This window comes from Gobio gobio, assembly GCF_949357685.1.
Source record: "Gobio gobio genome assembly, chromosome: 25".
Taxonomy (NCBI): Eukaryota; Metazoa; Chordata; class Actinopteri; order Cypriniformes; family Gobionidae; genus Gobio; species Gobio gobio.
Window position 1 is genome coordinate 6,885,496 of NC_137121.1, and position 15,576 is coordinate 6,901,071.

General features: G+C 37.9%; 2 protein-coding genes across 2 annotated transcripts in view; both read left to right on the forward strand.

Annotated features, from left to right (window-relative positions):
• thoc5 (THO complex 5) overlaps positions 1-145 on the forward strand; it is a 19,862-nt gene extending 19,717 nt beyond the window's left edge. Inside the window, exon 20 of the mRNA XM_079810217.1 lies at positions 1-145. This exon is cut by the window's left edge and continues 57 nt beyond it. Within this exon, the coding sequence (XP_079666343.1) occupies positions 1-7 (7 nt within the window). The 3' untranslated portion in view covers positions 8-145.
• An 868-nt stretch (positions 146-1,013) lies between these two features.
• On the forward strand, positions 1,014-15,543 carry chid1 (chitinase domain containing 1). Its single transcript, XM_079810220.1, has 13 exons — positions 1,014-1,123; positions 1,391-1,507; positions 1,650-1,799; positions 6,332-6,464; positions 6,574-6,618; positions 6,705-6,811; positions 6,964-7,025; positions 9,916-10,008; positions 10,086-10,187; positions 11,450-11,602; positions 14,941-15,021; positions 15,199-15,241; positions 15,325-15,543. Exons 2-13 carry the CDS (start codon positions 1,400-1,402, stop codon positions 15,421-15,423), a joined length of 1,176 nt encoding a protein of 391 aa, XP_079666346.1. The 5' UTR covers positions 1,014-1,123; positions 1,391-1,399; the 3' UTR covers positions 15,424-15,543.
• The last annotated feature ends 33 nt before the right edge of the window (positions 15,544-15,576 follow it).

Consider the following 15,576-nt stretch of genomic DNA (forward strand, 5'->3'; position numbering starts at 1 on the left):
CCGCTGAATGCAGATCTGAGGACGAGCGAGACTGCTTTAGGAGAGGCTGTAACCCTCTCAGTCTGTGTCCTCCACCTTTTACCTCTATTTTTCACGTTTCTCGTTTTGCTCAATTAATGTGAATTAGAAAATAAAACATTTTGATAAGAAAATCTGTGTGTTTTCTTGGCTGTTTGATGATTCCACCCTCTCTATTTTTTTTTAATATATATTTTCAAATATTCCAACTCACAATAACAACAACAAAACAGACAAACAAATAAAAAGTGCTGAAAAGTATAACAAATTACATTCAAGGTAGAGCTGTCAAATCGATTAATCGCATCCAAAATGAAAGTGTCTTTACATAATATATGTGTGTGTACTGTGTATAATGTATATTGTATAATATAATAGTATAATGTAGTGTAATATGTAATGTTAGAAATGCTTGCTTGTATATACTTTTATATATATTTATATAATTTATATTATATATATAAATATCAATATTTTATAAGTATAAAAGAAATCTTAAAATATATGTGTATGTGTGTGTGTTTATATGTATGTGTATATATATACACACACACACATATATATATATATATATATATATATATATACACACACACACAGTACACACATAGTATGTAAACACAAACTTTTATTTTGGATGCGATTTATTTGATTTATTTTACCCTGCATAAATAGTTCAGAAACACAACACCTTAAACAAAATCGTAAACTCTTTGTGTATAAATGTATTACTAAAATTTGTTTTTGTGTATATGTAAATGACAAACCTCCACATCCATTTCTTGAATAGGAGCTTTGTTGTTTATATTTCCTTGTGAATTTGACATTAATCTCTAAATATTTCGAATTATTGAATCTTTTTTTTTTTTTTACGTTGCACTAAAAAGCTGTTGTATAATACCTAAACAAACAGATTTTTTATTTTATTTGTTTCGCTTATTCGTTTGTTAATAATATAGTGGAGACTCTTATTTTGAAATCCTCAACGGTTTCGTTGTCACGTGACAAATGCACAGTCTGTCAAACCTGCATGTCCACATCATCTCTGATGAAGATCATGAACATTTCTGTCGCAGATTAAACACTCGTATTAGACACATATCGGGTGAGTGACTGGATTTACTGCTCTAGATGAAATCGACAGATTTGTATTTTGACCCTGTCGTGTTTCAACCGCTACACAAGTGAATTTAATGCTGCATTAATGGCACATTTTGCTGTGACAAACGTATCAGAAACTCACCTTTACAATTTTCCCATTGATAAAGTAGTGGCACTGTAGTACAGTGTTACCATAGTACTTAATATTCTGCCATCTTAATAACATAGCAGTGTATATTCAGCATTATAATCCATGTTTGTTGTTCCTCAGACAGCAGAAATGAGAGCAGATCTGAGTTTTCTGCACGTCTGTTTGCTGCTTCCTGTGGTCAGAGGCACATTATCAAAGACAGATGCCAAAAAAGCCAGTAAGATCCAGGAGGTGGAGGTGAGACGGTCCTGTTTGCAGATGAAACCACTTTTACACAACTGTATTAATGAGTCTGATCTGTGTGAGTGTTTTCTGAGGGAGGCACATATTTAGATATGATGATATTTCTGAATTTATATTTATGCATGTGTATCCAAAGACATCAGTGGCGGACCGTCCGGCGCAGGACCGGGGTCTGATGGTGACGGACCCTCAGTGGAGGGACATCGTGAGAGAGGAGAAGAGGTTTTGTCCTCAGTGTGTGTCTACACGACACTTTAAAGGCAGTGTGCTGGGATACATCACACCTGTAAGTCACATAATGTCTATCTATCTATCTATCTATCTATCTATCTATCTATCTATCTATCTATCTATCTATCTATCTATCTATCTATCTATCTATCTATCTATCTATCTATCTATAGGATGCTGTTTGTAAAGCGGCTCACTCTGAAAATAACAGCAACATTTTGTCACATTTAGCTTCAAACAATGTTTAAAAAACTGGTATGAGGGTCACTTTTTAGCACATTTACAACAATATTTGTCAACTTAGAGATATTTTAAATAGTTAAATCTAAATATTAAATGTTACACCTAAAAAAATTTAAATGTTAAATCTAAATGTTTCGGGTGAAACTAAATATTTAACTAATATGCAAATTCAAAATGCCGATAACCGGAAGTGCCAAAATCAGAACTCTTGAAATACAGTTTCTCCAAACGTGTTTATTATTTTAGGTAGTTATTATCACAATAATCCATGTCCAAGAGTCCTCGGATGAGATGGTTTTTATTCGTTACTTATTTGACACGATGCAATAAACACACACTGACCTCCTCAAGCTTTTATTTTGCCACTTCCGGTTATCGGCATTTTGAATTTGCATATTAGTTAAATATTTAGTTTCACCCGAAACATTTAGATTCAAGTTTTAGATTTAGATTTAACTATTTAAAATATCTCTAAGTTGGCAAATATTGTTGTAAATGTGCTAAAAGGTGGCCGTCAAAAATTCATACGGTTTTTAAACATTGTTTGAAGCTAAATGTGATAATGTTGCTGTTATTTTCAGTGCGAGTCGCTTTACAAACGGTGACCCATATCTATCTATCTATCTATCTATCTGTCTGTCTGTCTGTCTGTCTGTCTGTCTGTCTGTCTGTCTGTCTGTCTGTCTGTCTGTCTGTCTGTCTGTCTGTCTGTCTGTCTGTCTGTCTGTCTGTCTGTCTATCTATCTATCTATCTATCTGTCTATCTATAGTAGGGAGAACAAGTATTAGATAATATACAAAATTCAAAATCTGCCGATTTTGCAGGTTTGTCCACTTACAAAGCATGTAGAAGTGTGTAAGTTTTATCATAGGTACACTTCTTATTCTTATACACATTTTATTGCATGACATAAGTATTTGATACCTCAGAAAAGCAGAACTTAATATTTGGTACAGAAACCTTTGTTTGCAATTACAGAGATCATACGTTTCCTGTGGTTCTTGACCAGGGGTCTCATTTATAAAACTTTGCGTGGATTTCATCCTAAAAGTGTTCGTACGCACAAAAGCTAGATTTTGCGTACGCACAAAAAAAATTCAGATTTATAAAACCATGTGTATGGCAGAGCCTGCGCCAAAATCCTTTTATAAATCACAGCCAGCAGAAGATTGTGCGTGTGTGCATCTCCACCCCGTCTCCTCCAGAAATCACCATATATGGAGCTTACAACGCCTAGTTTTACTATGCATAACCTCATTTGCATATCATTTGCATGCATATTACCATCCACATGACCCCATGTTTAACACTGTCAAAGGTACAAGACATTGAAAAATATTAGATACGGACTATAAATGCCATTTGTGCCTTACACAGTACATTGCTGACAATCATCCAATATCCTTTTTATGTTTTAGAATAAATATATCAAAATATCCATAAAAACAAAATTTTATAAAATACATCTCAGATATTTAAAAAAAAAAGAGTTTTTAAGCTTGTTTTAAACTTTTAAAAAAAAGTTTATTCCTTCATTTCCACGGGCCAAATGTTATTTTAATTCAAAATATTTTGTTAATTTTAAACCCTTCAACTCAAATTCATGCAGTTTTGCTGATAATGTGAACATGTTTAGGCTATTTTAATTTAAACCGATTTATTTATTGCAGCGTAAATACAATCATCTGACTCGCTCTGACTTGTCACTGACAACAGTATTTTAAAAAAGGAAACGTGCAAATCTAAAAAATTTTCTTCAAGTTGTATCTAGGGCTGTATGATTAATCGAAACCGCAATTCAGAACCTCTAACCGACGTATTTTTCCCATTTCGGTTTTCACGTGACTCCGCCCCGTCAGTCACATCAAGTGCAGTTTGCAGGCACACAGAGAGATGCAGGAGCAGTTATCTGCGTTTATAGATGCCCAGAATCACTATAGTAACTGCATGTTTTACACAGTTTATATACAGGTCAGTTAATTGCCGTTCTTCTTATAGCCTACGCGCTGACACACACACACACAGACGGCGCGCGCAAGCCCCGAAGCCAGATCGCTTTCACTTTCGTCCTCATAAAGTTTGTCAAGTAAATGCGTTTAAAGACTTGCCAGTTTGAACATTTAAAGCGATTGTGCACCATTCATAAAAAATAACAATACGGAAAACTTGTCCGTTCAGCGCTCATGAGCTTTTTCTCTGACACAGAGCCGAGCCGTGTCGCGTCTCTGACCCTGAAGGCAGATCTTTCACCTGCGTCCTCACAAAGCTTTGTCATTTTGTATGTGCTTTTTTGTATGTGCAGTTTGAACATTAAAGCGATTTTAGACCATCAGATGTGTATTATGTTGAACTAGGGCTGCGCAATATATCGAAATATCGCAAATGTGCATATCTTAATATGCATATCGCAAGGGTACGCAATATCTTAATGGTTTTAATAGGCTATTTCAACATTGTGAAAAGTGTACGTTTTAGGTCGATGCATATAGCAAAGAATAGACTGAGCACATGACTGTTACTTATGTGACTTGCTTGACGTTAAAAAGAGTTATTAAACGCAATAACTTGCGGAAAACAACTCTTTGCAGTCTCGTGCTGTCTGACACACACACCGAAACGTGCGCACAAGCCGTTCTTTTTTCCGTGTCTTGTTACACACTCGAACTGTCAAATACACACACAGTTATGTCAAAACGGCCGTCTTGATGAGTATTCATGTCAACACAGTCGGTCATGCTTTAAGTGAAAGATATCAGTTGGGGAAAGAAATAGATTTTACACACTTAAAGCAATATTGTATCGTATATCGAATATCGCATTATTTAAAAAGGATATCGCATTTTTCTTTAATATCGCACAACCCTATGTTGAACTAATGGCTGATATATTGTAAAAAACGAACACTCAGACAGATGCTCGCACATCACGTGAAGATCGCGCGCAGAGGAGCACAGAAACCCAGTCTCAACGCTGTCCTGTGACTAAAGTAAAGTCACTAAAGTAGCTTAGAAACTCAACCGTTATAGGCATTTATTTGAATACCTTTGAAGTAAGTACAAACCACAGCTTCATAATGAATAGAGACGGTATGAGTAATTCACACTACACAATCACTCTCTCATTAATGCATTCAAATAAATGTGATGTAGGCCTACTGTGTTCATTTATCTTTATCTGATGTAGAACAAGCAGAAATCTGCCCCATAGACAATAACTGCTGAAAGTGAACCGTTTCCTAAGTATTCTAAAATCACAAAGAAATGCACTTTTTCATTAGAAAAAAAAATCCACCTTTAATAGTAGAACATATTTACAGTAAAAACCTTATCAGGAACTTACTCAAAAAACTAAATGAGGGCAAAAAATGGAAAGCAAAAAAAAAAAAAGCAAAATGTTCAATTAATTAAGGTTTTTTATTTTTGGTCAAATCGTTACAGCCCTAATATCTATCTATCTATCATCTATCTATCTATCTATCTATCTATCTATCTATCTATCTATCTATCTATCTATCTATCTATCTATCTATCTATCTATCTATCTGTCTGTCTGTCTGTCTGTCTGTCTGTCTGTCTGTCTGTCTGTCTGTCTGTCTGTCTGTCTGTCTGTCTGTCTGTCTGTCTGTCTGTCTGTCTATCTATCTATCTATCTATCTATCTATCTATCTATCTATCTATCTATCATCTGTCTGTCTGTCTGTCTGTCTGTCTGTCTGTCTATCTATCTATCTATCTATCTATCTATCTATCTATCTATCTATCTGTCTGTCTGTCTGTCTGTCTGTCTGTCTGTCTGTCCATCCGTCCATATTATTATTATTAGGTGATCAAATACTTATGTCATGCAATCCATCTATCTATCTATCTATCTATCTATCTATCTATCTATCTATCTATCTATCTATCTATCTATCTATCTATCTATCTATCTATCTATCTATCTATCTATCTATCTATCTATCTATCTATCTATCTATCTATCTATCTGTCTGTCTGTCTGTCTGTCTGTCTGTCTGTCTATCTATCTATCTATCATCTGTCTGTCTATCTATCTATCTATCATCTGTCTGTCTGTCTGTCTGTCTGTCTGTCTATCTGTCTGTCTGTCTGTCTGTCTGTCTGTCTGTCTGTCTATCTGTCTGTCTGTCTGTCTGTCTGTCTGTCTGTCTATCTGTCTGTCTGTCTGTCTGTCTCTCTGTCCATCCATCCGTCCATCCATATTATTATTATTATTATCCATCCATACATCCATCTCTCTGTCTGTCTGTCTGTCTGTCTGTCTGTCTGTCTGTCTGTCTATCTGTCCGTCTGTCTTTTCATCCATCTTTCTGTCTGATCTCTTAGTGGAACTCCCATGGATATGACATTGCTAAGTTGTTTGGTCCCAAGCTGACGTCCGTGTCTCCGGTGTGGCTTCAGCTGAGGCGGAGGGGACAGGAGAGCTTCCACATCACCGGCATTCATGACCACGACCCTGGTCTGATCATTTCTGTGTCTTCAAATGACTAGCAATGATACTTTATGGGGGAAATGGACAAATGTCCTTTTGTTTAAAAAAATTGATATAGACGCTTGTCTTTTCCCAGGTTGGGTCAAAGCCGTGAGGAAGGCCAATAAAAAAAACAAAATACGTGAGTGGATTTAATGTCGTTGTGGGAGGCGTGAGGTTGCTCACTAGCTGAAAGCATCAGGTTCTCAGTGTGTGTTTCTCTATCAGTTCCTCGGCTGTTGTTTGACGGATGGTCCTATCAGGACTACATGAGCGTCCTGGACAGCGAGGATGAGATGGAGGAGTTGGGTCGAGAGGTGCTGGAAGTGGCAAAGGTGCTGTATTTACTTGTCCTAGCGCTAAAGTTTGTCTATTTTAGTTAGTGTAATATCACTTTTATGCAACAAAAATATTATACATATATGTTAAACCGCTCTGATGAAATAGTCTGTGAGAATCATTGACTGACTGTGATTTTGCTCCTCAGGCTGAAGGGTTTGATGGTTACACACTGGAGTTGTGGAGTCAGCTCGGAGGAAACAAGAGAAAGTGAGTAAAGGCCTGTGCACACCGGGGCGATTTTCGAGCGTTTTTCGAGATGTCTTTGTGTTCACACTGGGACGATTTCCACTGGTGATGCGCCGAGTGAACTTGCAAATTCAGTAGATGGCGCTCCCGCTACACAAGGTGGTGCTGCGCCCCTTTACACTTCTGACACTCGCTTGTCACACAGAAGAAGAAGAGAGACAGATTCAATCAAGCGGCGACCTCCCGCAGTTTCTCTTGAAGCCAATACGGAAGTGACTTAAACTGCAGTTCATCGACTGGCCACTAGAGACAGACTCCAGAAGGAGCAGAATCTCATTGAGCTCATGTTAAAATGCCCAACTTTACAGCAGAAGAACACATGTTTACAGTCTGGGACACATTGTGGTTTTGGTCTATACGGCTAATTTTGCCCTTCATGACGACTGTGAGGGGGTGAATATTTTTATAACTCATTCGTTTACATTATATAAAGCCTTAAAGTTCTGCATAATTAAGGGCGTGGCCACTTTGAGTGACAGGTGGATTGTCGTTTGTCTGCTGTCTGTTAGTCATCACGTCTCTTCAGCTCCGCCCACGTCCCACCTTTTTGCCCATTTTCTGTTATCTGGGAGTGACACGCGATGACAAGATGGCGACGGCCAGCTCGACCCTTCCTTAAGCTTCAAAACTGCTCATCAGAATCCTATGGGTCAGCCATTCCCAAACTGTGGTCCGCGGACCACTAGTGGTCCGTGAGGGTACTGCAGGTGGTCCGTGGAAAGGCAAAATACTTTTTTTTTTACCTTCATTTTACCAGGAAATTCCCATAAAAATAAAAAGTAAAAAGAATATGTAGACCTATATTGATATAAAATTTAAATTAAATTGTCATGTTATTGTGTGATTACTAAAATAGGCTAGTGGCGCTCGGCCGTGACGTTCAAGTTCAGTGCCTCACTTTTTGAGGACTTGTAAACTTTAAATAATAACTCTAATAATTCCCTAAATTTGCCAAAGGTTTTGAAATGTTGACTATATCCAAGTGTTCTTATTACTGTATAGATTTCACACTCCATTGCAAAATAAGCCTGTTGTTTAAATGAACCCGATTATGCACTTGAGTAAATAAATAAAATAAATATGTGGCAGCCGTTGTATACAGTAAACTTTCTTTTAACAAGCCTGTTGTACTGATGTGATGACCAGTTATAGTTTTAGTGCTAGTAAACCTATTTAGAGGTGCGGATTAATTCAGGTAGGTCTGTGTGTAGACATAATTTTATTATGTGTATTATGAGGTGGTCCGCGAAATTTCTTGATTACAACTAGTGGTCCACACACACAAAAAGTTTGAAAACCCCTGCTATGGGTGACGTCACGGACACTACGCCCATATTTTTTTACAGTCTATGGTATTTACGTGCTTGCCAAAACCATTCACACACTTTTTGCTAATCAAACTGGCAAGCAGCATTAGCAGCTCATCTTTTTCTTTGTCTACTTACTGCTTCTTCGTCGTATCAATGTGTGCTCGGCAAGAGCGTTTTGTGCTTGAGCGCCACCAAGTCGTGTTTCACTGTAACTCCAGCAGCTCCAGGCACGTGAACAAAAGCACTGATCTCATTGGTCGGACAGATTTTAACACGCCGCGTCAAACAAAAACAAAAACCTGAGGCTTTTTTTTTTTTTTTTTTTTTTTTTTACAAATGACGCTTTTACGTCTGCCGTTTTGCGCGTTGGTGTGCACACTCACATTGCCGCCCTTTGTTTAGTCACAAGGCGTTAAACGTCGACGATAAACGCACGCAATAATCGTCCCGGTGTGAACAGGCCTTAAGAGTGTGTGTGGAGGGCAAAAAAATTTAAAATTAAAAAAGAAATTGGTAAATGAAATAAAGCTGAAATAAATGTAATATAAATATGATGAAAAGTTGAAAATGTCCTGATATTTTACTCACCCCCATCTCATCCAAGATATTCATGTCTTTCTTTCTTCAGTCGAAAAGAAATAACGTTTTTTTAGGAAAACATTTCAGGATTTTTCTCCCAATCATAGACTTCCATGGCAACCAAAATGTTGAAGGTCCAAATCAGTGCAGTTTCAAAGCAAGGGCTTCAGAGGCTCTGCACGATCCCAGACGAGGAATAGGGTCTGATCTAGCCAAACCATCGCTCATTTTCAAAAAATAGAATATACTTTTTCACCTAAATTGCTCATCTTGCGCTGCAGCGGTACGTTATATATCTTTCTGAATAACATCAGAAAGGTCACACTAGACGTAGGCGGAAGTACCGCCCTAAGCAAACGCGCGAGGACTAATACAAACACCCTTTACCAAAAAACACGCCAACTTCAAAATCGTCCAACATCGTTGTTTTACCTTTTTTTTTGCAAAAGGACGTTTAGTCTTTGCACGAGCGATTTGGAAACACGTGGAAGTACTTCTGCCTACGTCTAGCGTGACCTTTTTGATGTGATTACGCAATCCTTGGCAGAAGTTGGCACAGAGCAGCACAAGACGAGCAATTTAGGTTCAAAAGTATAATCATTTGTAATATTTTTTGAAAATGACTGATCGTTTGGCTAGATAAGACCCTATTCCTCGTCTGGGATTGTGCAGAGCCTCTGAAGCCTTTCCTTTGAAACTGCACTGATTTGGACCATCAACTGTTGGTTGCCATTGAAGGCCATTGTGTGGAGGAAAAATCCTGGAATGTTTCCTCAAAAATGTGTATTTCTTTTCGGCTGAAGAAAGACAGACATTAACATCTTGGATGAGATGGGGGTGAGTAAAATATCAAAATATTCATTTTGAAGTGAACTAATCCTTTAAGACTGCAAGCGATAAGATCATTTCATAAGCATATTCTGAAATTGGATCTGTATTGTGTGTGTGTGTTTATGTTACAGTGAGCTGGTGCACCTGATCACACACCTGTGTGAGACTCTGAATGCTGGGAAGTTGACCTGTGTGCTGGTCATCCCTCCTTCAGTCGCGCCGGGGTAAATCACAAGTCTTTTCCTCTTTCCACCCCAGCATTCATTATGCATCGAATTTGATCTGTTTGTGTCGTGTTCAGCACGGGTCAGCCTGGCATGTTCGGGCGGGAGGATTTTGAGAAACTGGCACCTGTGGTGGACGCCTTCAGTCTGATGACGTATGATTACTCAGGACCTGGCAGGTCAGACACACACAGTTTTACTTTCATTATTGACTGGACTTCTGTGTCAAAAGCATGACGAAACATTTTATGTTAAATTTAAAATGATTAATTTTGAATGATACTGATAAAGGTTGTTTTTGTTATGATATGGTTTTATATTTAGCCATTGGGCTATACAACGACTGATGTTATATATCTGTACTGTTTGCATACTTGTACAGAAACGTAGTCTTTTAAGACGTAATAAACAAGGAAAAAATGCAAAAATTATGTTCTTACCTTTATCAGATATTGTATTAAATCTATATGCTTATATTTTAAGGGATTAGTTCTCTTTTAAATAAACTTTTGCTGGTCATTTACTCACCCCCATGTCATCCAAGATGTCCATGTCTTTCTTTCTGCAGTCGAAAAGAAATTAAGGTTTTGGATGAAAACATTCCAGGATTTTCCTCCATATAATGGACTTCAATGGGCTCCAAACGGTTCAAGGTCCAAATGACAGTTTCAGTGCAGCTTCAAAGGGCTTTAAACGACACCAGACGATGAATAAGGGTCTTATCTAGAGAAACCATCAGTTTCTGCGAGAAACCGAGCAGTATTTATGCTATTATTTTACCTCTTAACAGACGAGCCGTGATCATCTCTGAGCTCAGCCATAACTTCCGCTAAGTGAGGTCAAATACGAGCGTGGTCATGAATGTATACGTAGATTCCTCATTAGTGCCTGCACGGATCAGTAGAATGAGGCATCTACGATCGATATATCTATGACCACGATCGTATTTGACCTCACTTGGCGGAAGTTATGGCGGAGCTCAGAGACGATCGCGTTCGTCTGATAAGAGGTAAAATAATAACATAAACACTGCTCGGTTTCTCGCAGAAACTGATGGTTTCGCTAGAGAAGACCCTTATCCATCGTCTGGTGTCGTTTAAAGCCCTGTGAAGCTGCACTGAAACTGTCATTTAGACCTTGAACCGTTTGGAGCCCATTGCAGTCCATCCAAAACCTTAATTTCTTTTCGACTGCAGAAAGAAAGACATGGACATCTTGGACGACATGGGGTGAGTAAATTATCAGCAAAAGTTTATTTAAAAGTGAACTAATCCTTTAAATAGTGATTTGATCAGCCAAATTTGAACGTGAACTAATTTCATCTCAGCATTTCTGTAAACACTAAACATACATCTTGCACCAGACACACCCGGTTCCCCAGGTTTCATCATTGACTGTTGAAAAGCAGTTCTTCTGAAGCATTAACATGGCTGTGTTTCAGGCCGGGTCCGAGCTGTCCGCTGCCCTGGGTCAGAGAGTGTGTGCTTCAGCTCGCCCCTCACAACCAGTGGAGGCACAAGATCCTGCTGGGAGTCAACATGTACGGACTGGACTTCAGCAGCCACGGCGGAGCGGAGCCACTGCTGGGCGGGAGGTACACGCTTCATCAATTTATTTCATGTTTTTGGATTTACCATGATAAATCTTTAACTTTGAATTTAGTGGCAAAGGTGCTGTATTTACTTGTGCTGTGTTCACGCCGTGTCGGAATGATCTATATTCCACTTCCTGAAAGTGCTGAGGTGTTTTGTCAGTCTAACAGGAAGTTCCTAGGGCGAAAGTCTAAAGTCTGTCTGTCTATAGGCCATATATTTTAGTCAGTGTAATATCACTTTTATATAACCAAAATATTATGCATATATGCATGTTAAACTGCTCTGATAAAATAGTTCCTCATTGTGAGAATCATTGACTGACTGTGATTTTGCTCCTCAGGCTGAAGGGAAGCTTGTTTCTGCCAAAAAATTGTGACTTCACAGTTCTGACTTTTTTGCAATTCAGAGTTTATTTCTCGCAGTTCTGATTTTTTCGTAATTCTGAGTTTGTCTAGCAATTCTGACTTTTTTGCAAGACCGAGTTTATGTCCAGCAATTCAGAGTTTTATATCCCGCAATTCAGAGTTTTAAATCCCGCAATTCTGAGTTTATATCCCGCAATTCCGAGTGTACATCGCCCACTTCCGACTTCTTTGCAATTCCGAGTTTATTTGTGGGAATTGCAGAATATTCTGAGTTAATATCCCGCAATTCTGAGTTTACATCTTGCAATTCTGACTTTTTTGCAATTCCAAATTTACATTGCGCAATTCTGACTTTTTCGCAATTCCGAGTTTACATCGTGCAATTCCGACTTCTTTGCAATTCCGATTTTACATTGCGCAATTCCAACTTCTTTGCAATTCCGAGTTTATATCTCACAATTTTGAGATTTATATCCCGCAATTCTGACTTCTTTGCAATTCTGAGTTTATGTCCCGCAATTTAGAGTTTATATCTTGCAATTCTGACTTCTTTGCAATTCTGAGTTTATATCCCGCAATTCCGAGTTTACATCGCAATTCCGACTTCTTTGCAATTCTGAGTTTATATCTCGCAATTTTGAGATTTATATCCCGCAATTCTGACTTCTTTGCAATTCCGAGTTTATATCCCGCAATTCCGAGTTTACATCGCAATTCCGACTTCTTTGCAATTCTGAGTTTATATCCCGCAATTCCGAGTTTACAAAGCGCAATTCCGAGTTTATTTGCGGGAATTGTGGAATATTCCGAGTTTATATTCCGCAATTCTGACTTCTTTGCAATTCCAAGTGTATGTCCCGCAATTCAGAATTTATATCTGGCAATTCTGACTTCTGTGCAATTCCGAGTTTACATCGTGCAATTCCGAGTTTACATCGCGCAATTCCGACTTCTTTGCAATTCCGAGTTTATTTGTGGGAATTGCAAAATATTCTGAGTTAATATCCCGCAATTCTGAGTTTACATCTTGCAATTCTGACTTTTTTGCAATTCCAAATTTACATTGCGCAATTCTGACTTTTTCGCAATTCCGAGTTTACATCGTGCAATTCCGACTTCTTTGCAATTCCGATTTTACATTGCGCAATTCCAACTTCTTTGCAATTCAGAGTTTATATCTCGCAATTTTGAGATTTATATCCCGCAATTCTGACTTCTTTGCAATTCCGAGTTTATATCCCGCAATTCCGAGTTTACATCGCAATTCCAACTTCTTTGCAATTCTGAGTTTATATCCCGCAATTCCGAGTTTACAAAGCGCAATTCCGAGTTTATTTGCGGGAATTGCGGAATATTCCGAGTTTATATTCCGTAATTCTGACTTCTTTGCAATTCCAAGTTTATGTCCCGCAATTCAGAATTTATATCTGGCAATTCTGACTTCTGTGCAATTCCGAGTTTACATCGTGCAATTCCGAGTTTACATCGCGCAATTCCGACTTCTTTGCAATTCCGAGTTTATTTGCGGGAATTGCGGAATATTCTGAGTTTATATCCTGCAATTCTTAGTTTACATCTTGCAATTCTGACTTTTTCGCAATTCCAAATTTACATTGCGCAATTTTGAGTTTTTCGCAATTCCGAGTTTACAATGCGCAATTCTGACTTTTCCGCAATTCCGAGTTTACATCGCACAATTGACCTATCGGTAAGCCCCGCCCCCCTTAGTTACTGTTGCTAACTCGGACAAACAAACGGAGTTGCTCTATCTTACAATGACAGCTGTCAGTGTGAAAACCTTATCCCAAGATGTTTTTGGACACAGAATGTAGCGTATATCCTGTCCGAATGATGGCCAAACTTTACTGATGGTTTATCAAGTTTATGATGTCCTTTTTCACTCCAAAAAAATCATTGTAAGAGCTGAACAAACAAAGCATAAGAAGAGCGCATTAACGTCTCATTCACAAACTCTCTCTCTCCATTGCATTACCATTAACATTCACAGCAAACTACACAAAAACACTCATAAAACTAACAGTAAACAAACATATACACAGACCGTATGACTTTTCGGGGGTGCAGTTAATAACTGGTAAACTTTGTATGATCTACAAAACAACTCCGATAAACTGCGTGCGTGCGAGCTCTCCCTTTCACTACCCGTAGACTATAATACCCATCAAAATAGGAGTCCTCCTTAGTAGGACAGATAATGTAGACCTTAAACATATCTAAAATTAAATTAATTTATATATAACCAGTTTAATATGGAGAGGCACTGAAATGTAGACCTTCGTGTTTTTGAGCTAACGTTACAGTGTTACATGACGTGAGAACAGTTAGTTATTACAGTTGTATGTTAGCAGGGACTTTAATCGTAACTTAACCAGAGTTTGACAAACAGAAAATCCTCTCAGGATCCCTGGACTCAGTGTTACAGTACCTCAGGCATGACATTTTAGCATTTTTGTAGCATAAACACCATCAAACCGATGAGAGCTTCGGATTTTCCAATGTTTCTCTATGGCGCTGACACCTAAAGATGTCCGAGTTCCGGTCACGGCGCAACTGATACTCAACTGCTATTGGCTCATCTGCGTTCGAGGGGAGGGGCTTACGATAGGTCAATTCAGTTTACATCTTGTAATTCTGACTTCTTTGCAATTCCGAGTTTATATCCTGCAATTCTGACTTCTTTGCAATTCCAAGTTTGTCCCGCAATTCTGACTTTTTTCTCCGAATTATGAAATATAAACTCAAACAGTGATAATTCTAAGACAAAAGGTCCTAATTACCTTTTTTATTTTTTTTAATTCAGTGGCGGAAACAAGCTTCCATAAGCTTCCTTGCATTTTTACTACATAGTTGTTAAATGTACAATTTAAATTGATAAAAACTTTTAAAGATGACAGCGAAAGCTCTTAACTATTATTGACAAACGTTCATACTTAATATTAATTTGCACACAGGTATATTGAACTGCTGAAGGAAGTGAAACCCAAACTGCAGTGGGATGAAAACACTGGAGAACATTTCTTCAATTATAAAAGGTTAAACATACACTGGAATGTATTCTGATGCATTTGGCACACAAATCTTTCTCAAACTGGTAAACTGCAATCTGATTAAACACAATAAGATGCTAAGTATCAAATTCTGATTGTCAAAAGACACTTATTTTTGTTATTATTCCCATTTTGGTTGCAAGTCTTTTTTTTTCATTTCAGGAATAACGGAGTGAGGCATGTTGTTTACTACCCCACTTTAAAGGTAACTGTGATAGTGCAATAATAGTACAAAATATCAAAGTGAATTGTGGGTATTATTCAGTTTTGGCCCTCTTTCTCCTCTAGTTTCTCCAGCTTCGTATCGCTTTAGCAGCTGAACTGGGAACAGGAATTTCCATGTGGGAATTGGGACAAGGACTGGACTATTTCTATGACCTTTTGTGACCTGTGATCTGAAATCTGTTCGATCTACTTCCAAATAATAAAGTGCGATTTATCAAAGCACTTCATGATATTTATGACAATACTGTTGCTGAGCATGCCAATAAAATTATTTTTTAATTACATCTGTTATCAAGTGCATTCTTAAGAGAGAAG

What these genes read in the sequence shown, in the direction of transcription:
- chid1 (XM_079810220.1), top strand. Translation starts at nt 1,400, where the DNA reads ATGAGAGCAGATCTGAGTTTTCTGCACGTCTGTTTGCTGCTTCCTGTG. An exon ending in GTAAGATCCAGGAGGTGGAG is followed by an intron (nt 1,508 to 1,649) that starts GTGAGACGGTCC and finishes GTGTATCCAAAG; the next exon opens with ACATCAGTGGCGGACCGTCC. An exon ending in CATTTCTTCAATTATAAAAG is followed by an intron (nt 15,022 to 15,198) that starts GTTAAACATACA and finishes TTTTCATTTCAG; the next exon opens with GAATAACGGAGTGAGGCATG.